Source organism: Maniola hyperantus, chromosome Z (genome assembly GCF_902806685.2).
Source record: "Maniola hyperantus chromosome Z, iAphHyp1.2, whole genome shotgun sequence".
Classification (NCBI taxonomy): Eukaryota; Metazoa; Arthropoda; class Insecta; order Lepidoptera; family Nymphalidae; genus Maniola; species Maniola hyperantus.
The window spans coordinates 6,658,246-6,685,039 of record NC_048564.1 but is presented as its reverse complement, the minus strand read 5'-3'; the positions used below and the strand labels follow the sequence as shown (position 1 = coordinate 6,685,039).

General features: G+C 36.5%; 1 protein-coding gene across 2 annotated transcripts in view; it reads right to left on the bottom strand.

Annotated features, from left to right (window-relative positions):
- The window catches only part of LOC117995703 (discoidin domain-containing receptor 2-like), a 214,913-nt gene that overhangs the window by 16,205 nt on the left and 171,914 nt on the right, over positions 1 to 26,794 (bottom strand). For both annotated transcript variants that reach the window (XM_069509042.1, XM_069509043.1), the window contains exon 12: positions 11,361 to 11,528. In XM_069509042.1, the coding sequence (XP_069365143.1) occupies positions 11,361 to 11,528 (168 nt within the window). The remainder of the gene's footprint in view (positions 1 to 11,360; positions 11,529 to 26,794) is intronic.

Here is a 26,794-nt window from a genome sequence, read left to right as displayed (position 1 = left end):
GTATCCTATGATGTAACCTTAATCTCGGCTCAAGTCAAGGTAGTTTTTATTTAGATCAATGTTGTTTATCAACTGATTATTTACCTAAATATTTATTTACACACACTATATATAGTTTTTCGTTATAAGTCTTTTTTTACATTTATCATCTTAATCTATACAAATATTATAAATGCGAAAGGGTGTTTGTTTGTTGGTCCTTCCATCACGCTTTAACTAAGCAACCAACCGACTTGATTTTTGGCATAGATAATAATTATTATAGTAGTTGAAAAGACGGAGAGTAACATAGTAGTTATTCCAAATATGTACCGTTTTATAAATTTTCTTGTGTCGTGAGCGTTTATATTTATTGTTCTGTCACAAAAACTGAAGGCAATCATGCACCCCAAGTATTAGGGAGACAATGTTTAGATTAGGTCAAGTGCAATTGTACTGGAGTGTTTTATAGGGGCGAAGAAATAAAATAAATGTTCTTTTCTCTAACGCTATGCTAAAACGAGGTGATAAATATCGCCATAATGGTCTTGAATAATGTGGAGGGCCAAGCGAATGTTTAAAAAACATTTTCAGGACGATAGTAGCATCCACGTACTTAGTAACAGTATTCCTTTAATCAAGAGAGTTTTTCCGTAATTGAAACTTTGTATGCACCGTTTCAAACGTTGAACTAAAACTTTAAACTGGGTGCCTGATCCTACTATTGATCGTTTATCGTGAATAAATTTAGCATTTGCCAGCAATTTTTTTAAAGTTAAACTAGAATGTAACTTAATGTCAAAAATATCTAGCATACCCCCCCACTAGGTGGACGGACGACATCAGACAAGTCGCAGGGAGCCGCTGGATTCAGGCGGCGCAAGACCCTGGCGTGTGGAAGTCCCTACAAGAGACCTACGTCCAGCAGTGGACGTCCATCGGTTGATGATGATGATGATGATATCTAGCATAATATCATCTCTACTTCTAACTGACATACCTACTGAGTTGAAACTGTATTGGAGTTACCAGTTCACAGTTCACACTAATATTATAAAGGCGACAGTTTGTATCTTGTTGTAAGTGTGTGTGTGTGTTACAATTTCACGCAAAAGCTACTGGACGGCTTTGGCTGAAATTTGGAATGGAGATAAATTACATCCTGGATTAATACCGAGGCTACTATTTATCCCGTAAAATCAAAGAGTTCCCACGGGATTTATAAACAATCTATATCCACGCAAACGAAGTCGTGGGCATCAGCTAGTTAGTAGCTGACAAACGTGAATAACGACTAACTAATAGCGAAAAACTATTTACTTTGGCGAATAGCGAATAACTATTTCCTTTATCGAATCGCGATAGAAAAAACGGGATTTTTTTAACTTTTAACTAACTATATTACCTAGGTAGGTACTATCTTAGAACTGAGTCAAATCTAGGAGACTTAATTTTCTGTTTTGAACATTTTTTTTTAAATTCTCAAAGAACAGTCATCTGAATCCTAAAGACTTTTTCAATGACACGAACGTAATGCCATTCCAGTTCACTTTGGCTACAGTCGCAAAAGTTCGCTCATTCGCATCAGCATTTTCTTTTAATGAGATGGTGCAAACTTTTAACCAGCGTTTCTTTAATGTGGTTTTACTGCTCGATCCTACGAGTACCTACCTATCTCTTGAAGGGCCTAACTATAACCCGTTTCGCTGTGAGCGACCCTTCAAGCGGCGCGGCGAGTGAAGAAAACCGGCCAAGTGCGAGTCAGGCTCGCGCAACGAGGGTTCCGTACTACAGTCGTATTTTTCGACATTTTGCACGATAGGTAATTCAAAAACTATGATGCGTAAAAATAAATAAAAATCTGTTTTAAAATGCACAAGTGAAGCCCTTTCATATGATACCCCACTTGATATAGTTCTCTTATTTCGAAAATCGAAAACACTAATTTTTAGTTTATGACCACAATTTTTTTTGTGTGATGTGACCACAAATTCACGTTTTTCAGATTTTTTCCCCGAATGTCTGCTATAAGACCTATAACCTACATGCCAAATTTCAATTTCATGATTCTAGGTCAACGGGAAGTACCCTGTAGATTTTTTGACAGACAGACAGAGGTACGGAACACTAAAAACAATAATGTACATACAGAGGCCAAATGCAGACTGTCATTCTGCTGTCTGATAGTCCGCATTTGGCCAACTTGATGGGGACTATGTCTTACTGCCGTACTCAGAGTCGCTAATCGTTACTTAAGATTGAATCAAGACGAGACAGATGTATGTGAGAGATATAGCTCTGTCTCGTTTTGACTAAACTTAAGTAACGATTAAGCGACTCTGAGTACGGCAGTAAGTCCTTCTCATTTTAAGAGGAGACACGTACTCAGTAGGTAGCGGGCTGGCGATGGGTTGACAATGATGATGTTGATAATAATATAAATATTTTATCCTTTTTAGGGTTCCGTACCTCAAAAGGAAAAACGGAACCCTTATAGGATCACTTTATTGTCTGTCTGTCTGTCAAGAAACCTACAGGATACTTCCCGTTGACCTAGAATCATGAAATTTGGCAGGTAGGTGGGTTTTAGGGGCTGGCTTTAGCTGGCTTTAGGGGAAAAATCTGAAACCGTGAATTTGTGGTTACATCACCCAAAAAAATTAATTGTGGTCATGAACTATTAATAGTATTTTCCATTGTGAAAGTAAGATAACTATATCAAGTGGGGTATCATATGAAAGGGCTTCACCTGTGGATTCTAAAACAGATTTTTATTTGTTTTTATGAATCATAATTTTTGATTTATCGTGCAAAATGTCGACAAAATACGACTGTACTACGGAACCCTCGGTGCGCGAGCCTGACTCGCACTTGGCCGGTTTTTTGAAAAGTATCTTAATTTGATCCTAAAGTAATAATAAACTACCTAAAAATTTACAAAATATCTGTGGTAGGTAGGTGCATACAGGTTTCCTCACGAAGTTTTCCTTTACCTTTATAGCAAGTGATACTTAATAATTGCTTAATTGCTTAATTGCTATCTCTTCATATAATGTAAGATAAGTTCTCCTAGTTCGTTTATTAAGTACTCTTAACTATTTAATTGCAATTTATTGAAACTTCAAACGTAAATAAAACGTGCAACATCAAAATGTTTTTAATTAAATAAACCGGAGCGTATTATTTATAATTTTTGGCTATTGGTAAATAATTACGAATGTTGACGCTAATGAATGTTGCCACAGTAATTAGTTAAAATGAAATGTGATGCGGTTAAAATACCTGACACAAATATGTTAAACTAATGTATAGTCCGCACAAAATGAGATCTCACCAGTCACGCGCCATTTTAACTCTATGGGTCAACTGACATGACAAAAGTTGGGTTCACCTTTAAAATAAGGACTAAAATCGTACTTTTGATATGAAATTTGACACATAAAGTGAAAATGGCGCGTGAAAAGTCATTTTTACGCATTATAGAGCCACATTTTATTCGGCCACTTTTGAGAGTTATAAGAGCGGTTTACGGTGTTTACGCACTGCACTTCCGTCATCCGAGTTCTATCCGTCAGCCGTGAGAATACGTTCCTTTTTGTTTTGTAATGGGAGCTTATGGAACGGACACGGACATCGAACAGTTTAAAATAAAAATTTGTCAAAGAAGGCAGAATAAGTCATAAGCACACATTTCCAGTTCTGAAAAATGTGCTTCTTGGGGCTCGTTAAAATAGAATATTGCCTATCAATAGTTTATTGAGTAATAAAATTGACTCAACTAATTAATTTCGCAAGTAATCTGAACAAATATTAGATACATCGTAAATAATATGGTAAAAGTATAAAATAAACGTTCGTGGCCATTAAGGCGAGCGGAGAGAGCTGGGCGGGCGGGCGCCCGGTGTGTGAGCAGATTGCATTTTCTTGCTACGGCCAGTAATCAATTTTTATGAGCATTTTTGTAGCCCCGTGCCCCCCGCGCCCCTCCGACCGTGGCGAGGGCAACGTGCTAACTTTCCCCTCGCGACACGGCCGCCGCGCTCCGTGGTGGACTAAAGGTACATTCTGCGACAAAGACGCACCGGGACACGACAAAAAGGGTTTTCTTCTACATTATCCTACATTTTATGCGAATGTTTATTTTTACTGTGTATGTTTGCTTGGCTGCAATCACACGAAACAGAAGATGATGCAGCCTAAGGTGCCTGCCAAGAAAATGCCTATTCACTCTTCTTTAGAAAGTACCGTCGCGTTGGTAAGATATTATAACTAGCGGGGAAAACATAAGCCAGGAGGAGTAATATTCTGAAAAGTGGCGAACTAATAATACATTCTGTGAGAATAAGTTAATTTTTTGCTGATTCAAGTCAGGATCAAGCTATTTAGTACCAAATTTCACCTAAATCGGTAAAAGGGGTGGTGAAAAGCTAGCAGACTAACAAATAGATAGACAAACAGACTAACCTGGTGCGGGATAGCGTGCGTGACGTGCGGGTGTGCGGAGCGCCCGCGCCCCTCCGCCTCATACCCCGATTGCCATCTCGACCCGTCGGATTATATATAGTTAGATTACGTTTCAAAATCTAGCGTCATATTTGTCGCGTGTCTTCAAAGCGTACCCTAACTCTCCTTCAAAATAATTAACTCCATGGAATTTAATCTAGTAAAACTTAATTTAACAAAATTTCTGCGGAATTTCACTTAGCAAGCTTTACGTCATGGTTATAATACACGATGGCTAACACATCTATAGGTCACATCACAAATACGTGGTCCCCCAAACTTTGTTGGTATGTACTTCGAAGCGGTGCTCCTGAATTTAATTAATTCTGTTATACCTACCTAGACTCCCCTCGCTGTTATTTTCTCTAAAAATGGAAGGTAAATACAATTAAATTATTGGTCTATTGAATAAAAAAAAAACTTAAAATATCATATACTTTCATAAATAAAACTACAGATAATATAACAATAATAAACGAAATCATAAAAATAAAGGCACTCGGCGGCGTACGGACTGATGCGTGTTTCAATTCCATCACCCATACCCATACCATGATTGGTATTTATTTACACACTAGCCTATGCTCGCGACTTCTTCCGCGTGGACTAACAAATTTCAAACCCCTATTTCACCCCCTTAGGGGTTGAATTTTCAAAAATCCTTTCTTTGCGGATACCTATGTCATAATTGCTATCTGCATGCCAAATTTCAGCCCGATACATCCAGTAGTTTGAGCTGTGCGTTGATAGACCAGTCAGTCAGTCAGTCACCTTTTCCATTTAGACTATTTAAGAAACCCTAAACTTATAGCCAGTAACAAATACAAATTGCTGATTTTCAAGTCTTGAAATCGTCAGGAATGTGCAATTACGCATCGCCATTAAATTCATACCGCATTTTTTAATAGTGTGACTTTTTTGTTATTTTCGTATAGTAGTGCCGTTAGTATACATGCCGTTGCCATGTTTTAAGGGTGCTGTTATAAAATAAGGAATCCTTGTATAGTGCGCGACAGGTTGAGATGGCAATCGGGGTGGAGAGGCCCCGCACACTCCGCCTCATACCCCGACGGCCATCTCGACTTGTCTCGTACTGTAGTTTCCTCATCAAAGTCATTAAAATTGGAAATTATTGAAGCGGTAAAAATATTGTAGCGATACTTAAATTTAGACTCTTTTATAGTTTTTACTATGAATATGTATCTACTAATTTTGAAAAAAATATTCAGGGATGCATTCCTATTTTTCATTCTGTTCCATAGATTATAAACCTTGTTGACGTGCGGCCCATTTTTAGTGTTTGTTTTTTTAATACAACGACTTTTTCGAGGTTTCTGGATCGATTAATCATTTTTTTTAGAAAAGTACAATTCATGAGTATAGGTATACTTAGTACGCGACAGGTTGAAATGACAATCGGGGAGGGAACGCCCCGCACACCCCCGCCTCATACCCCGATTGCCATCGCGACTGTCGCGGACTATAGTAGACAGTAGTTAGATCACATCTTGTTTTATTTTGTAAGAACTTCACATGGAAAGCGCCTCTCACACTTGTTCCGCCTAGGGCGAAAGCACAGACAAAGGCACGTGTTATTGTTGTATTTTCATTATAAAAGGACAAACATGTGAATTTGTAACCACGGCCGACCTTCCTGAAGTGCCTTCTTTAAGTTTGTTATTCTTTTGATGCGCTCTATATAAGTGGATTTTACTTATTTATTATATATACTTATATAGCTTATTTTTATTATGATTTTAAACAGGCTAAGTAGTCTTTGTGTTGCACCTACCTATACCAAATGTACTTCCGACTACTTGAACAGATTTTTTGATTTCGATGTACTTACGAAATAATATTAATATTCCAAATATATTAAAATAGCGTTATAATTTATATCGCGATATTTTACTAGGTAAGTAATGAGATTAATATCTACTTATTACTTATTACCGCGGCAGAAAATACCTAATGGCCTTTAGAATGACACTTCGGCTTTATAGAGCGTTGTCTCTGTCACTCATACCTATGTGACGATTTGTCGGTCTCAACGACAGAGAGAATGCTTTACAAATCCCCTATCTCGTCCTAACACACGAACACTAAACACACAAGTTTTTACTAACGTTTTTGTTTATTTATGTAAACAACTTTATTGTTCATAAAATTACAAAGAGTAAGAATACAGGATACACTTAAAAAACAAAGGGCGACCTTATCACTAAAGTGATCTTTTCCAGGCAACCCATACCTACCTACTTATCTTATAGTTCTTACTTTATTTCAAAATTTTAGTAGGTTCCTTCCTAATAAAATACGAAATATTTTCCCATAGAAATAAGAATAATAAGCTGATTCCCTGTTCTGAGATTTTCCCTCTACTAATGTTCGTATTTTTTTGCAGAGCTTTGCTATTGATCTTTAATTACCAGTCTATACACGCGCACGGTAGTAATTAGGAACGATTGAAAATCTATGGCTGTAATCCTAGATCTACAATGATCCTACTGCGTACTGAAGTGATGATTGTAGGAAATATAGTCCGTAAAAAATGACTCCTCACGCGCCATTTTAACTCTATGGGTCAACTATGATTTCAAAAGGACGATTCATCTTTAAAATCGCACTTTTGACAAGAAATTTGATATATAAAGTTAAAATGGCGCAGGAGGAGTTAAACTTTACGCTTTATAAGTGTTAATGACGAGACATTTGGCAATGCAGTGTCAACACGGAGGCACTGTCAAAGAAATTAATTTACAATACGCTCGTCTGGGGCGCTTCGTATCGGCATAAAAAATAACTGTCATTTTGTACACTTTTCCAGTGTACTAGTATATTATTATGTCCATTTTAGTGCCTACGAAGATATAAATATAAAACCTATTTCAGTCATGTTATTGAAAAAGGAGTGTGACAGTGATAATAAAGATGTATAGTCCGAACAAAATGAATCCTCACGCGCCATTTTAACGCTATGGGCCAATTACTGTCATGTCAAAAGTACGTTTCATCTTTAAAATAAGGACTCCTTACTTTTGGCACGAAGTTTTACACAAAAAGTTAAAATGGCGCGTGAGGAGATAAATTTTACGCGTTATATAGGGTTTTTCGACTCAAGGATATTGTTATATTTTGCTTTGACCATAGAATAAGTCGGAAATAAATTCGAAACAGCATGGGGAACCATAATTGAAGGGCATATTTTTAAACAATATTAAGTAAGGAAACATGCTGTAAACCTCCGGAGTTGTTTAAGACCAATAAACAATCTTGAAGTATAAAACCCAGCATAATCATATCGCTAAGCACGATGGATTACTTCTTCAAAAATCTCAAGCAAAAATTATCTTTCGAAAATGCCCAAGACTATCTAACAGATGGTAATTAAAAATATCATTTTAATTGGAATTTTATATACCATCGTCATCATTATCGTTTCAGCCTGCGGACGTCCACTGCTTAAAATAGGCTTTTCTTAATCAACGCCACCACACCGGGTCCTCAGCTTTCATTATCTAGCCACTTCACTTTATATTGTCTGTCTATCTCGTTTTGTATTTCAATTTTATAGGTATACTTATTAACCCCGGACCCAAAAACAGGGATGTTATAAGGTTGATGCCACAGACAGATACACAAACACACAGATACACATATCTATGTGTTTGTGTATCTGTCTGTGGCATCGTAGCTCCTAAACGAATGAACCAATTTTGATATTGGGTATATCAAAATCCGTTCATTCGTTTCGGTTTTTTTGTTTGAAAGGTGCTTGATCGAGAGTGTTCTTAGCTATAATTCAAGAAAGTCTGTTCATCCGTTTGAAGATTATCAGCTCTTTTCTTGTTTTCTTGTTAGAATAATAAGACCAGTTATTACTATCCGACCAATACATACTTATTAATATCCAGACAAATTCGAATAAGGTGAAGTAGTGCGTAATGTAGTAACGTAGAAACTATTGAACCTAAACCAGTAAAATTTTGCATATCTAATAAAACGTTTTTGAACACTTGGAATCTAAAAGTTTAGGCACAACACAAGTGTCTCTAACCTACTATCATATTATAAAGGTTTAAAAATCATAAGATAAAAATTATATTAAAAACTAGCTGCCCCGGCGAACTTCGTACCGATTTCAGTCGATTCTTTTTCAGGCAATTTTTTTAAATTTTTCTCGCCTTAAGAACCATCCTCGTACTTCAAGGAATATTATAAAAAAGAATTAGCGAAATCGGTTCAGCTGTTCTTTAGATTTGCGATCAGCAGTACATTCCGCGATTCATTTTTATAGATTAAAAAAACCCCCTGACACAAATACCCTCTAAAAAGTAAAACAATAATAATATGGTAGTATTTTAATACAAGTCGTCGTCGTCGTGTCGCAGGACTGTCAGAAGAATAGCTACATAGTAAGAAGGTAATGTTAACGAATAATTTTAGGGGTCCCCCGAATCGACGACGGCTTGGATTAAAATATTACTACTTAAGGGTCTATGCATATTACCTATGTTGTTTTACTTTTTAGAGGGATTTTGTGTCAGGGGTATTTAAATTTTAATTTAATTTATTGAAAACACTTTTTCGAAAAACCTACCGTTTACTAAATCATGAGTGTCATACACTGGTTTACGTGAGTTAGATATCCTTTTCCCTGAAACCTAAACTATAAATTAATGGTGATTTTTTGTACGAAATTTTATAAACTTACTGCTTTTGGCAAGCCTGACCTCGTGTGAATTTTTAACGGCACTCGGATCGATGTGGACATTTTTAGGGTTCCGTATCTCCAGAGATAAAAGGAACCTTCATAGGATCACTTCATGTACTACGAGTACTCCGCCTTTTCTTAAGTTTATTGTTCTCACATTCTAGGGCTTTTGTAGAAAACTCGTAAAAAATAAGTTGTCCTTGTGTATATTCTTTCAATGTTGATGTCCTAGTAAATATATTTTTTTAATTAATAAAAATAAAAATTTATTCCAAGATTCAGCTTTACGGGATTTTCCAAAGCATACCGTCTAAGTTCCCTGGCCTATAAATCAAAATGCATAAACTATATATTATAATATGCGCTAATTTTTAACAAGGTGAACAAAGAATCTTCCGAGATAAAGTGGACTCACGGGACGAGGATGCGACGCGGCTTGAGTTGCCCTTGACACGATTTTTATCGTTAAATTTCCATTTTTGTGTCAAATTAAAACATTGAGGTTCTATAATACTTTTTCCTTTTTGTTTCACCACCATTGAAGTTATATACAAAAGGCAGATTTAACCATGATCCAAACTTTATAGCACTGATCGTTACTCCCCTCCTCCCCCTGTTGGGGACAATTCGCAGAGAAACTTTCAGCTTTTATAAAATAACAAAGGTCTGCCACGCACTGGCTTTTAGTCCAGGAGCGAAGCCGGGCCGGGAAGGCTAAGTTAAGTCTATACATGTTAATGATTTTCTTCAGATCACGATTCCGACGAAGCTATTTCCAGAGAAGAAAAGGAAAATGTACCTGAAGACGTTTTTACGAATATGTCTAAAGAACAGGAAGACAAACCTGGTTATAGAGTCTTGCAAAAGCCAAATGAGCCGACTGTAATGTCAAATGGGTATGAAAAGACCAGTCCAACATCGGACCCTGCCAACACCTCGAACCAAAAGACTGAAGAGCTTAAAGGGCTAGAAAAGAAAAAATCAAATCCCGCGATAGACATGTTTGTACTATTTTAACAAAATTAGAAATTTCAATTAACTGTACCTATAATAATCCGTGAAAATGACTCCTCACGCACTCATTTATTTGTTTAACTCTATGGGTCAACTGTTAAGTCAAAAGTAATTAAATCGTTGATGAAATTGAAATTTGACACAAAAAGTTAAAATGGCGCGTAAGGAGTTAAATTTTACGCGTCATATTTGATTTAAAATGTAATTAAAGCCACTGTTCTCCATAGCGAATTTTTAATTAATTATTATGTAATGGCAAAAATTCTAACCAGGCATAAGTTACTTAGCAACGTTATTAGTTAAAAAGTTGTATGGTCTTTTCTGATTAGATAGTAATTTATGTGGATCGATTATTAATTTTGAACTTAAAAGAACTATCGAGTTGTATACTGATGATCAGGTCCAGAAATTTCATTGCACTTCGAATTTGTCAAAGGGATCGCACGTATATCAACTTCCAGTGGCGTGCACAGGTATTCAAGCCTGGGTATAGGCAATTTAGGTATGAACCTATTTAGTCATAGTATGAAAAATAAGCATTGAGAGAAATAAGGACTAGGGTCAATAGGGTAATTGTGTAACAGTGCATTCATGCCTCTATGACCTGCACGCCACTGTCAACTTCCTATGTCGATATATTAAACCTCAAATAGGTAGATCGTTACGAGTGGTATGAACTTGTATGAACTTTGCCTTTGGTGCCTAGTGAATAAGACATCAGTCTCTTATTTGGGAGGTTGGGAGTTTGAACCCGGATACAACGAGCTACGAGTGTTTTATGAGCAATTAAATATCACTTACTTTAACTCTGAGTTCTTAAAAATCGTTTGGAAACTTCATTTTCCCACGACAAAAATCGATATGTTAAAAAATATCTTTAATAAAAACCATACTAAATTTACGTAAATGTAATAGAGTTTTTTTTAATATAGATAGCGAGCAAACGAGCAGGCGGGTCACCTGATGTTAAGTTATTACCGCCGCCCATGAACATTTGCATCACCAGAAGAACCGCCGATGTGTTGCCGGCCTTTTTGGATTTTGTGGGTCCGCTCGTTGAATAACCCCATGTTGTAATCTAGTGGGAAGACCACTTTACTACGAAACCTTATGAAATCCTAAAAATGTGGAGTAAACAGTGTGTACTTACAGTGCCATGTGGTCCCTCGCCTAGGAAAGTAACCGGTCGCATGCGCCCCCGCGGGAAATCCAGCAGGGGCGCCACCCCGTTTGGGGGCTCCGCTTCTGGTAGTTTGATGGACGTGAAGAGTCCTGGGGTAGGCCGCTCGCGTCGGAAGGACCGTTCGTCAGGATACGTCTGAGAACAAAAATAGTATTTTATTTATTTCACAACTAGCTCAATGTCTATGCTTCACTTATTTGGGTGAAATTTCTGAAAATCCTTTATTTTGAGAGTCTAAATTTTAGAGTGACCAAACAAAGCACAATTTTAGGTTTCTAACACCATACCGCGATTTGACCTGTACGTTGATCTATTCCAAAAAGATATATTTAATATATATATATATTTAAAGATGTAGGTAAATAAAACAAGGTTATTCCAGTATCCTGAATTATAAACACCAGTGTTTTCAGAGAAAAAATACATATAAACTATTTTTATAAGAGATTTTTTAAAATAATTATGAGTTGATGACGCTGAAGAGTATAAGATTAGGTATATTGTATTTCAATATTTACATACTAGATTTAACCTCATTATTTGACGCAACGGGCGTCCAAGCTCCATTACAATCCATTAGTCAATTAATGTAAAGCTGAAAAAGCTACTGTACATTTACCGTATTTATGGCAACCATTATTTAATGGGAAATTTTGTCCGGGCATAAATAGCCCAGTACGCAGCTTAATTGCTATCCCCCCTAATAAGAACGTGTAGCTCACGCCCAGAGATGAATTATTGCCAGCCGATGCCGATAAGTTGCTCTAATGCCGTACCCCGTACCTAAATATCAAAGGTGCGATAATTGTTAATAATGATAATAATATTGCAGACTAGATGATACGCCCCGGGTTCGCACGGAGACCCTACCTATCTTCTTTTTAACCGACTTCAAAAAAAGGAGGAGGTTCTCAATTCGTCGGAATCTTTTTTTTTTATAATATAAAATGAATCACTAAATGTGTTGGTCATCGCAAATCTCGAGAACAGCTGAACCGATTTCGCTAATTCTTTTTTTATAATATTCCTTGAAGTACGAGGATGGTTCTTACGGAGAGAAAAATTTAAAACAATTGAATCGACTTTTAGGCGGAACGAAGTTCGCCAGGGCAGCTAGTTTATTATACAAATAGGTATGATAGTGTTATATTCATGGATACATTGTACATAATTTGTAGAATCTACTTATACCTACCATTCTTCGTGAAATGTCGTAAATGATAATGATACCCGTATTGAATTGCAGAATTTTAGGGCCTAGAGATTTTTTTTACCGAAATCTAACCTGTTACGAATAGGGAAGAAATGAAAATGCCGTGTATGCACGTTTTGTTAAAATATTTTATATAGAGTTTACTTTTTACTAAGCTATTATACTGAATGAAGTGATTTTTTTAATTTATGATTTGTAAGATTTTAAATTGAGTGTAAGCTGCGAGTGGCTATCTTCATTGATAACTTTAAATAAAAGGTTATTTTATTTTATTTTGTTTATTTGAAAGTAATCAACAGCGTAAATACATAATTATTATTTAAATTTAAATCTAGGTATAACAGAAGGCCAAAAGAGATTACTTAAAATTATAATTAAAACTATTTTAACAGAATATATTTAGAATAAATGTAGGTAGGTATATACAATAATAAAATTACAACAGTGTGTGTATGTTTGTGTGTGTGTGTATGTGTGTGTGTGTATGCGTGTGTGAGTGTGTGCTTGTGAGTGTGTGCTTGTGTGTGTATGTGTGTGTGTGTGCGTGTGTGTATGTGTGTGTGTGTGTAAGTGGGAGTGTGTGATTGCATGCATATTTAGATGTTAGCTACTTTTTTTTTACGATGATAGTTTCTTAATTCCTTTTTAAATTTATCGTTTGATAGGTAAAATAAGTCAAACTCAGCGAACTGATTGTTATAAGTACGTACCAAGCGTGGAATTATAGAATTTCGCGCATAATTTGAGTTAGATTTGGGAACATTTAGAAGGCGCGTGTGACGCGTTCTTAAAGGTTGAGCATTAAATGAAAAGGCTGAGAGTAAGCTAGGACAATCGATTGAGCCGGTTAAAATTGCTTGCAGTAACAACATATTACATTGTTTCTATGTTCCAGTGAGTCGTACACCCGTGAACGTTGAACAAGGATTTTTTATAAGCCTCAACAAAGCTATAGTACACCATTAACAAAACACGGCCCGGTTAGAAGTCTCTCAACTAATACCGTCCTCACGCATTTATCATTTTGCAAACAACCACATAATATCCCTAATGAGTAAAATCCAAGCATACCTTGGGGCTTGGGTAATACCATTAATATTATAAAACCCCGCCTTTCCCTTTATGCCTACCCTAGCAGCGAAACGGTGAATGCTTACTATGTACTTGGATATTGCGGTTGAGTCGGTGAATTCTTCGCTGAAACTGCTCAAAGATCAATCGTCCGTTACTTAAGAGCATTTTCTTAAGCTGATTACTATATTGTGGTGTACTACACCGGTATTTGGTGCGACAATTTGGACAGCATTTCAAGAGTCAACGCTCCACAACGCTTCGACAGAGTAGTATTTAGGTCTCCATAGAAAATGTACTAAGTATATAGATGATCCGTAGAATATACATTTATACTTCCCTAAATAATGGTTTTATGATTGTACCTACCTACTTATTTGCGATTGTGTAAATAAATGCCTCCTCGTAATTTCGTTCGTTCAACCTGTGTGAATGCCCAATTTTTATTTTGGTAGTAGTGACAGCTGAAATTGAACTACAAGCCCAACAATTACTGCGTATTTTAATTGAATTATTTTACAATGTGAGTGGTCATCACTTACCTACTCAATATGAAAACCACCATAATAGGTAGCGAGGTCACTAGCCTGTATATTAACAAACACGTCAGCTATTTTTCTGGTTGTTAGTGAAATGTAATAAATAGATATGTATGTACAGAGTGTAGAAACATGCTAACGGAACCGAAAACCGAAACCAGAGATTCAGTACAATATGATTCTGAGTCCTTCGGAGCCGGTCTTTTCGAGATTGTTGATGATGTATTTTAACTAATTATAGCACGGAATCACCGATGTACTTGTTTTTAATTGAAAAACAATAAAATGACGATATTTTGCATAAAACATCAACGTAAATTAAATTATAATTCGCGCGCGATCAGCTGTTTATCAAAAGTTCAAGGAAAGTCAATGTCCCGGCCGCCGCCACCCGCGGCACCAAAGCGTTATTGTAGGTACGCTTTGGCGGCCGGCAGCGGTCGTTGATTGCGGAACGTTGTAATCGAATTGTTAGCGATACATTGCGTGCTCAAAAATGACAACATTACAATTTCGAGATTCGATTTCGATTCGATTTCGAGTGCAATCGATATACAAAGTTTTCGTTAGATGTTCCCTACAACGTACCTATTCACAGCTAAGTAGTTCACTAGTACAGCTCAAGCCGCTTAGTCTAGAAACTCGAGATTTTGTGGTCATGGATTTTTGTGTAGACCCCACTAAGAAACGCATTTAAAATATTTCCACCCGAGGGAAGCCGTGGTGCATCAGCTAATAAATCAATCTCGTCGCCCCACCGTAACCCATCGCTGGCCTACTACTGAGCACGGGTCTCCTTTTGGAATAAGAAGAGTTATTGGTTAGGCTAAACCATACCATTTACTTCATACACCTATGAGAACATTATGGAGAATTCTTAGACATGCAGATTTCGTCACGGCGACGTATTCCTTGACCGTTAAAGCAAGTGATTTTTAATAGTAACTCATACTCATATGCACTTATATCCACATAGATGAAGTTAAAGATGTGAATCCCGAACCCTGCAAATAGAAAACAGCCACCCTAACCACTAGGCTATCACGGCTTCACTGTCCGTGGTTGTTCTAAAATTGTCACGAAGTGAAGCGACCATTACAGAAAATGATTATTTAGTTCAACATTGCCACATCCCTGTTCGTGGAGGGGAGATGGGGGTGTTTTGGGACATGTGACATATTCACGTGCCACGCGGGGGTAGTTAGGGTAGCTAGTATTGCGGTGCGCGCCGTATGTTACATATAATGGAGTGCCCGCAGAAAGATATAAGCGGTGAAATAATGCATCAATACATATATTCTGTTTTGTATTCAATTAATCAGACCACCTGTTTTAAATTGTCAAATTATAAACGAATCGTGCACTGGGGTAGTACATTTACTAGTCAACATATAAATTTTTTCCTGTAATAAAGTATAATACCATAATATCCATACAGTACAATCAAGGGGCATCTTTGTTCTTGGTGATAAGTAAAAAAAAAACAAACGCATGAGAGTAGAAGAGATAGAGCTCTACAAATGAGACCTAAATGTTGCTGTTTTAGGTTTTCTCTTTAGATATTATGTATGTGTCTAGTTCTTTTTTACTCGTTACTTTTAAAAAGACGTAGGTACTTACATAATAATTTACTGTGCCAAGCTTAATTGATTAAGTCGACGTCAAAGTGTAGCTGTTTTAATGTAAGTATGTAACTTTAAGCTATGAGTAAAAAGCTTGAAGTAGAATTTGCTACAGAATAGCTCGGTTCATTGATAATAATTACATGGCTACCTATCAATTTTTTTTAAGATACACAGACGCATTTTCCTTTCAACTAAGTATAAACTTTATACTGGGAGTGACTGTGGCAATATTTCAATGGATTAATATGTGCAGGGCCGTCTTTACCCGGGGGTTCAAGGGGTGCGGTGAATCCGGGCCCAGAGTCCTAGGGGGCGCAAGGCACGAAGGCGACCACCGATAGGTACCTACTACACTGAGACCACGCGAGCGGAGCCGCTTGCACAGCCAATGGCGTAATAACACAATAATACGTGACAAGCCAGGCAAAATGTCATGGGCCCATGGACCAAGGGCCCCACAGTCCTGGAGGGCTGACGGAAAAATTCGTGCTCGTTTTATCGAATTGCGAATACCTACCTAGATTTGATTTGCAATAGGTGGAGGGCTGACTTTCGCACCCCGGTGCCGAATATGTTTAAGCCGGCCCTGAATATTTTTATTTTTATTTATTTTTATTTTTCATGTACCAAAATTGTAGTTACAAAGTAATAATAAATTAAGTTACATTGGAAATGCTTATCTCTAAACAGAGATTTCTTCCAGCTTCCCATTCAAGGTTGTGAGTAAGGCGTATCAAGAAGTGGAATAGGTCTACGGTACTAGAATCTAATAAACTACATAAATATCTTATAATAAATACCCAAATCAACTTATATACAATAATAATACTTATAATAAATAATTATATACATAATATATGAAAAATATAAATACATATAATATATAAAATACTCTATTGTAATGATAGGTAATACTGCTTCACTCTGTATTTGAATGAGTGTACTGAGTGGCAGTTCTCTCTGACATTTTCAGGAAGTGAGTTCCAAAGTTGGGTAGCTTGATAAAGAATATGTGGCTTAATCAGGTCAAGCGGTACCGTAAGTACCGTACTGTAATAAAACGCTGCGGATTTGCCTATTAGCTGACGCTGCTACTCGAAATGCGTAGCAACTTTGCTCGTAGGCTGAGTGCAAACTGGCTACTCGCAATCCGCGGACTCGGAGAAGCTCTTTACAGCAGAAAAAATTAAAACCACACTAAATGACACTACAGTATAGTAGGTCGAAGAAGAGTGATTTATACAAGTGTTATTAGAATTTAAAATACTAGCTTATGCTCGCGACTTCGGCCGCGTGGACTACACAAATTTCAAACCCCTATTTCACCCCCTTAGGGGTTGAATTTTTAAAAATCCTTTCTTAGCGGATGGCTACGTCATAATAGCTATCTGCATGCCAAATTTCAGCTCGATCCGTCCAGTAGTTTGAGCTGTGCGTTGATAGATCAGTCAGTTAGTCAGTCACCTTTTCCTTTTAAGTATTTATAGATATAAAAAACACAACTGCCTTGTTATTTTGCATTTTTTTTCAAAAAACTTATAGCCAGTGTCACTGGAGCTTATGTTAAGATTCTAACAATACCCTACACATTCAAATTTGTTTAGGCATTTAGAAGTTATCTACACTAATATTATAAAGAGGAAAACTTTGTTTGTTTGTTTGTTTGTTTGTTTGTTTGTACTGAATAGGCTCAAAAACTACTGGACCGATTTTAAAAATTCTTTCACCATTCGAAAGCTACATTATCCACGAGTAACATAGGCTATATTTTATTTTGGAAAAAAATAGGGTTCCGTAAGATATTTGGGTTTTTCGGACACAAGGTGTAAAAAATCAACCAGAAAAGTTACTTATTTTGCGTACGCTGCCTAAACTATAAAAGATAGAACCATAAAATGTTTTAATTAATTGTAGATCTTATAAATATCTACAAAAAAGTCCGCGACACACTATACCCATCTATGTCGAGTGAGGCACAGCAACCATTTTTTTATTTAAAAATCTTGATTTTTTTTTGGACTACATTTAAACGCGTTTATTTTACTCATGCTATTAATCCTTATCAAAATAAATGATTTCATCACTAAGAACAGTTTATGGAGATAATATTTGGTCTTTGAATGATTAAAATTGGACGTTTGGTTTTGAAGTTATGGCGAAATTAAAATATTACGATTTCTGCTGCACGGCCCGTTGTCTACACTAATATTATAAAGAGGAAAACTTTGTTTGTTTGTTTGTTTGTTTGTTTGTTTGTTTGTTTGTTTGATTGTACTGAATAGGCTCAAAAACTACTGGACCGATTTTAAAAATTCTTTCACCATTCGAAAGCTACATTATCCACGAGTAACATAGGCTATATTTTATTTTGGAAAAAAATAGGGTTCCGTAAGATATTTGGGTTTTTCGGACACAAGGTGTAAAAAATCAACCAGAAAAGTTACTTATTTTGCGTACGCTGCCTAAACTATAAAAGATAGAACCATAAAATGTTCTAATTAATTGTAGATCTTATAAATATCTACAAAAAAGTCCGCGACACACTATACCCATCTATGTCGAGTGAGGCACAGCAACCAATTTTTTTATTTAAAAATCTTGAATTTTTTTTGGACTACATTTAAACGCGTTTATTTTACTCATGCTATTAATCCTTATCAAAATAAATGATTTCATCACTAAGAACAGTTTATGGAGATAATATTTGGTCTTTGAATGATTAAAATTGGACGTTTGGTTTTGAAGTTATGGCGAAATTAAAATATTACGATTTCTGCTGCACGGCCCGTTGTCTACACTAATATTATAAAGAGGAAAACTTTGTTTGTTTGTTTGTTTGTTTGTTTGTTTGTTTGTTTGTTTGATTGTACTGAATAGGCTCAAAAACTACTGGACCGATTTTAAAAATTCTTTCACCATTCGAAAGCTACATTATCCACGAGTAACAGGCTATATTTTATTTTGGAAAAAAATAGGGTTCCGTAAGATATTTGGGTTTTTCGGACACAAGGTGTAAAAAATCAACCAGAAAAGTTACTTATTTTGCGTACGCTGCCTAAACTATAAAAGATAGAACCATAAAATGTTCTAATTAATTGTAGATCTTATAAATATCTACAAAAAAGTCCGCGACACACTATACCCATCTATGTCGAGTGAGGCACAGCAACCAATTTTTTTATTTAAAAATCTTGAATTTTTTTTGGACTACATTTAAACGCGTTTATTTTACTCATGCTATTAATCCTTATCAAAATAAATGATTTCATCACTAAGAACAGTTTATGGAGATAATATTTGGTCTTTGAATGATTAAAATTGGACGTTTGGTTTTGAAGTTATGGCGAAATTAAAATATTACGATTTCTGCTGCACGGCCCGTTGTATTATATAAAGAGGTAATCGTTAAGTTTGTTTGTAGGGGGTAATCTTTAGAACTACTGAACCGATTTTAAAAATTCTTTCACCAGTAGAAAGGTACATTATTCCTGAGTGACATAGGCTATACGGGATCTTTAAAAACCTAAATCTACGCGGGCGAAGCCGCGGGGATCAGCTAGTATTATATAAAGAGGTAATGTCGTTAAGTTTGTTTGTAGGGGGTAATCTTTAGAACTACTGAACCGATTTTAAAAATTCTTTCACCAGTAGAAAGCTACATTATTCCTGAGTGACATAGGCTATACGGGATCTTTAAAAACCTAAATCTACGCGGGCGAAGCCGCGGGGATCAGCTAGTGGTGGAATAAAGGAACTCACACGCATACATTACGTACATGAACCTGAAATATTAAGTACAGTTATAGCCGACAAGAAATATTGTACTTCAACCTTTAGAATGAGCTTTGTAGTGCGTTGTCCCTGTCACTCATACCTTGACGTGAACGTATGTGACGTTTTGTCGGCTTGAACAACAGAGACAACACTCTACGAAACCGCTATCTCTTTCTAAAGGTCGATGTACAATATTTCTTGCCGGCTATACTATTTTTTTGGGCAGTCGTATAAAAATAAATGAGGCCCGATTTATTTTACACTATAGTGTAGCGGCCGTATTATATTATTTGCGCCCAGATGGGGCTCAGTTGCGGACAGTCTAACATGAAACTTCATATTATGTCATACTGCAATTTTTGAAACCATGCCCCTTCTGTATATTAGCTTGGAGTGATATAAACATAGAGTTATGATACTAGGTATAAATTATGCCTAAAGGCAAAAATCCTAAAGATTAAAGCGGGCATTCCATGTATAACTTACTGTAGATTCTTACATTTAGATTATTGCGCGCCCAACAATGATTACAAAAGTATTTAATTTAGAACGTAGAAGCGGAAACCGGCACCACTCACTCGTTTACTGACGAATGCAAACTTAATGAAGGGGATATTAAGCCAGGCATCCACTAATGTTTTCAAACCAATAGCGCTCTGCTCTTCTACCGGATACCTAGTGCATATTTATAGTATAGCTTCCGGATTCCGAACATGTAGGAATGTGAAACAGTCCTAACAGTCCCCCTTCTGACGGTTCTGTTCCGAGCGATGTCGGTGTTTATGGGGACACTTTGACGAGTACAATTTGTGCACCTGTGAATTGTCTGCGAATATATTGGATACACAACCTAATGTTATAGGTATATAAATGTATGGCATAGTTTAATTACAAAAATAGCTAACCCTATATAAAAACATAGAAATAGAGCAAGTTCTTTGTAATTCTTTACTGTTTCGTGTGTGATTGCGATATTAAATCTGATTAAATACTACTTTTTTTGAATTCATTATAGGCGCACGCTTGACCACGGTCACACCTGATGGGAATCGATGATGTGGCCTAAGATGGGACGCGTTTGCCTAGAAGGTGCCTATTAACTCTTGATTTAAAAAACCCGGATTATAATTTGCAGGAAACTCTGATCTTCCCCAAAAGTGGTATAGTTATGATATAGTAGCTGATGCCCGCGATATCGAACGCGTGGATTTAGATTTTTAAAAATACCATAGGAATTCTTTCATTTTCCGGGATAAAAAGTAGCCTATGTCACTCTCCAGGTCTTAAACTATACCCATGCAAAAAATCACGTCAATCTGTTGCTCCGTTGCGACGTGATTGAAGGACAAAACAACAAAAAACATCTCTTTCATTTATAATAAGGGTACTGATTTAACTCCATCTCTTTGATTTGAGAAACTAACATACTAAATAATAAAAGAAACAGAAGCTTCAACGTTGAATAATAAGCCTTCGCGATTAAAACAACAAAGGCTTGTTTAAAGATAGAATTCTACACAAAAAACATTAGATAATTCACATGAGTGCGTCCCAGGAGTGCCGCGAGAAAAGTTCCCATAAAATAGTTCATAATAATATCCCCGCTTCCACTCGCTTGAATATTTTATACGTGGAGTGAAGGACGGGGGTGTACTACCTTTAACTGTGATATATCTAATATCTATGAAATGAAAATGAAATGAAATGAAAATTTATTTATGACAACAATGTCGGTTTACAATTTAGTGTCGGGAACCCTGAAGTAAGTTTAATAAACCTGTGTCTCTGGGTCCCCGCTCCTCCTCCTCAGTCTCAAACATAGTTGTGTTTACAAAAACTATAAATAAGTCTAAACAATTAACATGCAATGTGTCATGCGTGTATGTGTATGTGTGTGTTTGTGTGTGTGTGTGTTTGTGTGTGTGTTTGTGTGGGTGAGTGTGTGTTGTGTGTTTCTTTATGTTGTTAATTTGATAAGGCTTTAATTAAATCTACCTATAGGTATTTTTAGGCTTTACCGAGTTTACGTACATTAAAGGCTTTAATTATTATTATTATATTACTTTATTATAAGTAATCTAAAGTTTTATCATCTGAGATCGACCTTTTGAATGTCATGAGATATTCTATAGCTGCACAGCTTCTCCAAATTTGAAGTTCCTTGAAAAGAGGAATAAGTAAATGTAGAAACTATGAAGCACGCAACTGCAAAGCGTTCTCGTTATTAGGTACTGCTTTTTTTAAAGCAGGCATCATTTTGAGGAAATCCATGCTATACAATGAACCAGAAGCTTAATTAGCGATAATTCAATGCAATAATTTGCTATATGTTTCAGCGGATTATAGCAAATTAAGCTTCTGGTTCACTGTACTGCTTTTTGTAAAATTATATGGAGAGCATCCTCTTGAGGTGAAAGACCGCATCAAAGCATTTAGGCAAACAACCACAACGCAAAAAAACAAAATGCCAAAATTGAAATGTTTCAAAATATACCAAACCCAAAATTTCGTAGTTATAAGTCCCACAATTTGCTAATGCGCGTGGTCGCCATTTTAGTGACGTCAGCACTAGACAGAAGTTTCGAGCTAAAAGTATATATGTTTACTTAAATATACATTTCGATGTTAATGAGACATGATTCCAGCGCAATAGCAATTTGCAGGACTTATATCAAAGTGTTTTCAAATATAAAGACCATATAAATTTTAAAGGTCTCCTAAGTTTTAAAAGCTTCTAGAATTTTGAAGGTCTCTTAAAATATAAGAAACCTTTTTTGTATTTTAATTTAGTTTATAATATTATTAAGAAAAGGGCAACCGCCGAGTTTCTTGCTGGTTCTTCTCGGTAGGAAAGGCATTCCGAACCAGGCAGTGGTAGATGCGTTTGACGATTCATAAGTACATGTAATAGTTTAATTGAATAAAAAAAAATTATTTATTTTATAGATTAGTTTTGTTATTTAATTAATTTTCTTACTATCATTGTGATTTGACATTTCACGTATATGCGCTATGACGAAACGCGATTCGGCGTTTCGCGTTTATGGTATTATGATACAGGCAGTGGTCCGACCGCGGACGATGAACGAGAAACGAGTAAACTAGAAACTTAAACGTGTTGGCGATCAGCGGGAAGCGAGTGTGTAGTTTCGATAGTTTTGTCGTCGGGCTATAAGCGAGTGTGCAAGTGCGACGAGCGATTACTCGCGCCATTCGTCCGCGGTCGGTCAGACCTGCGCGTGCGTTACACGTGTTCAACCGAGCGAACATCGCTGAACGAATATCACTGAGCGAGTTTATTTTTGAAAGCTCGTCACTCAGCGACAAAACTAGTAAAGCGAATCGTCGCCGGCAGTGTTAATAGTCAGAGAGCAACTTTTGATATATGCATCTCTTTCGTTTACACGGAATGTACATATTATTGTGCGTTTCTTGAGAGAAAATCGCCAACAGTTAAGTCGTTTTCTCGTCGGCGGACGGACCACTGCCATGCGGCATTTTGCGTGCCGTTTTACGTCATTTGCCATTTTTCATTTTTGGAGTTGTGCGTCTAAACGCGTCACAGTCGTGCGTTTAGTCGAGGATGCGTGCCCAGAAACCTACTCTATCGTTATTTTTATATTGTCATAGCAATAGAACACAAAGAATAAATTTACTTGGTCATGAAACATTGCGTGGCTAGCGTGACATCCATTAATTGGGTTCATCATTTACATACTACAACAATTATTATTATTCATCGTTTTTTAAATAAATTTGCCATATCGATACCTTAGAAGACTGGTAAGGCCTCTTTTGTTTGAATGACTCTCACGCCATCAATTTTATGTTGATGGTATGTAACGTTCAAGCATGTGCCAACAAAAACTGTACAAAAGTTCAACTAAAGCAGTAGGTATAACGATAAACTTTTTATGTAACTTTTATTTGTGGTAAATTTTCATGAAGACTTTCGTAGCATTCGTAGCAACCGCGTAGATAGAACTACAAAATATTGATTCCTTGTAATATGCTGAACATAATCGTATATGAAATATTTATGCGAACGCAATGATAGATACATCCTAATAAAACTTTTTATTTTTACTACTTATTATTTATTCAAACTTCTTCAACAATCTTTATTACTTACTACTACTTTTGATCCCGGAAAATCGAAGAGTTCCCACGGGATTTTTAAAAACTTACATCCACGCAGACGAATTTGCGGGCTTCATCTAGTTATTAATAAGATCTCTGCCAGGCTACATATACTTAACAACTCATAGAACCACTCAATACTTATATTTTAAAAAGTCTGTGTAAAAGGTCAATTTTATTATTTGATGAATAGTGGCAAAAGAAAACACACACTGAAAATTTCAATTCTCTATCTATTACCGTTTATAAGATATAGACAGACAGACAAACGGAGGGATGGTGGAGGCTTGATAATAGGGACCCGTTGGCACTATTTGTGTATGAAATCTGAAGCGAATACCGTATGAACGTTGTCTTACGATAAAAGTACAAAGTCGTATCCGAGCAACAACATATGTTTAAGCCGCACTCTACTAGCGTAATTAAAAATTAAGCACCACTGGGCCCAGGTGTTCTTCAGGAAAATGCATTAATTAGGATCCGGTTAAAGCCTTAAACAAGCTGTGTAGTGGTACACTAATTAGCTGAGTTACTGTACTACTGTTACGGTCACGAGACTCTTTGTTCTATCGAATCAAGGTCAAGATGAACTTAGGTAATTATACCAACTGAAAAATACGAACTACAGTACGACAAGGCTCTTTTGGCACTTGAATGACATTGACAGGGTGGCGTAGTTGTAGAACAAAGGCTGCCAGCAAAAAAAATCTCAACAAAATATAATGAAAATGTCAATGTCAAAAATCGAGTAAGTTTTATTTAATTGTGACTAAATGAGAAATTGAGAAAACTGTCCTTGTTTCAAAATCAAGAAAGAATAATAAAAACAATTTATAGGCCATAGAATTGCAACTTATTATATTTACCTGTTTAGAAACATGCGTATATATTATATATATATTATGTGTGCAAACCAGGCCACTTGAGAGATGTCAATTAGTTTGGGAGCCCTCGTCTATGTACCTACGATAAGTCAATGTGTTTGGTCGAAGTTTCTAAAAATCACCAAATGATTATACTAGCTGCCCCGGCGAACTTCGTACCGCCTAACAGTCGATTTTTTTTTCAGGATTTTTTAAATTTTTCTCGCCGTAAGAACCATCCCCGTACTTCAAGGAATAATTTGAAAAAAGAATTAGCGAAATCGGTTCAGCTGTTCTCGAGATTTGCGATCAGCAACACATTTTGCGATTCATTTTTATATATAGAGATATAGTAAAACTTGCAAAACTTGTATATTATACATTGTTATATTATATCAGAAATGGCTGGCTACAAGTCAGAGGAGCAATCTAAATGACATAGCCACTCGAAGGATTAGTCGACTGATCCTACGGGCAGCTTGGACTAAGGATGTGCCTTTCAATGAAATTGTATATCCCTTCCATTTTAAGTATGTCATGTTATGTATGTTTTATACAAATACAGTATAAAATTTTCGGATGTTCCTAATATTATGTTGTAACTAAAGTTTAGGTAGTACCTACCTATTTTTTTACTTAACATTATTATCTTATCAGTACCCTTATTATAAATGCGAAAGTGTGTTTGTTTGTTGGTTTGTTGGTTTGTCCTTCAATCACGTCGCAACGGAGCGACGGATTGACGTGATTTTTTGCATGGGTATAGTCAAAGACCTGGAGAGTGACATAGGCTTTATCCTGGAAAACCAAAGAGTTCCCGCGGGATTGTTAAAAAGCTAAATCCACGCGGACAAAGTCGCGGGCGACAGCTAGTATACTCATATGAATAAAAATGAATCTCCGGAAAGGAACACACACTTTCGCAATAATAATAATATAGTATTGGGTACCCTAAATTAGGCACGTGAGACCAATACTGGGGTCGATTCTCTTGTACACAATCTCTAAATTAAACTAAATTAACATGTCTAAATCTAGTGCTATCCTTTTCCGCAAGCAACATTATGAAAGGGATAGCAATATATTTAGACGTGCCATTTTAGTTTAGTTTAGAGACTGTGTACAACAGAATTAGCCACATTGGCACCGATTCTAAGCACAACCTAATTTTAGAGTATTCGCACCCTCTTCTTACTATTGTAATATGAAAAGGACAGAAGCAGTTCGACATTTCTAAATTTAATTTTTAGATGGTAAAACCCGTGATTTTAGCACGCAGTCGCGAACCTAGTGTAGAGTATTTAAATGTGAAAGTCATGTTCCGTTCCTTTTTTAGCATTGTTAAAAAGAAAAGGATGCAGATACTCTAAATTTAGTTTAGAGTAAGACAAAGGAATCGGTGCCACTATCAATTTTGTATATAATTTATTTTATTTATGTATTCAGATATGATTCAGATACAAGTTACTCCTTGACTGCAATCTCACCTGGTTGTAAGTGATGATGCAGTCTAAGATGGAAGCAGGCTAACCTGTAAGGGGTATGGTAGCTATTTTTATTAAACCCGCACCCCTTTGGTTTCTACACGGCATCGCACCGGAATGCGAAATCGCTTGGCGGCATGGCCTTGCCGGTAGGGTGGTAACTAGCCACGGCCGAAGCCCCAGACCAGACCAGAAATTTAGAAATTATAAAATTCCAAACTCCTGCCGGGAATCGAGCTCAGGACCTTCTACTAACAAGACAACAGCGCTTACCACTGCGCCAGGGAGGTCATCTAATAAGTTGTTTTTATTTGTAAAATTTTTGCTGCAATAAAAATTATTATTAAAAAAAATTGTAGCCTAAATAACTCAACGGTTAAAGGTGCGGACGGAAATTCGAAAGGTCGCTGGTTCAAACCCCACTCCTTGCACTATTGTCGTACCCTATTCCTAGCACAAGCTAGAGGAAAGGGGAATGTTAGTCAAGGGCCATGGCTAATATTCTTTAAAAAAAAGTACGGATAAATAAAAAACTTCCGACCCGATAAAATAAACATGAACAAAAGCGCAACCCTAAATATAATCCTTGAGTGGGCAGCAAGCATACGTTGTTTGAGCAAACTCCGGTGTCATTATAAAATACGGGCCGCAACGTGGATTCACTTTGAGAAATGGGGGGTGGGCTCTAACAC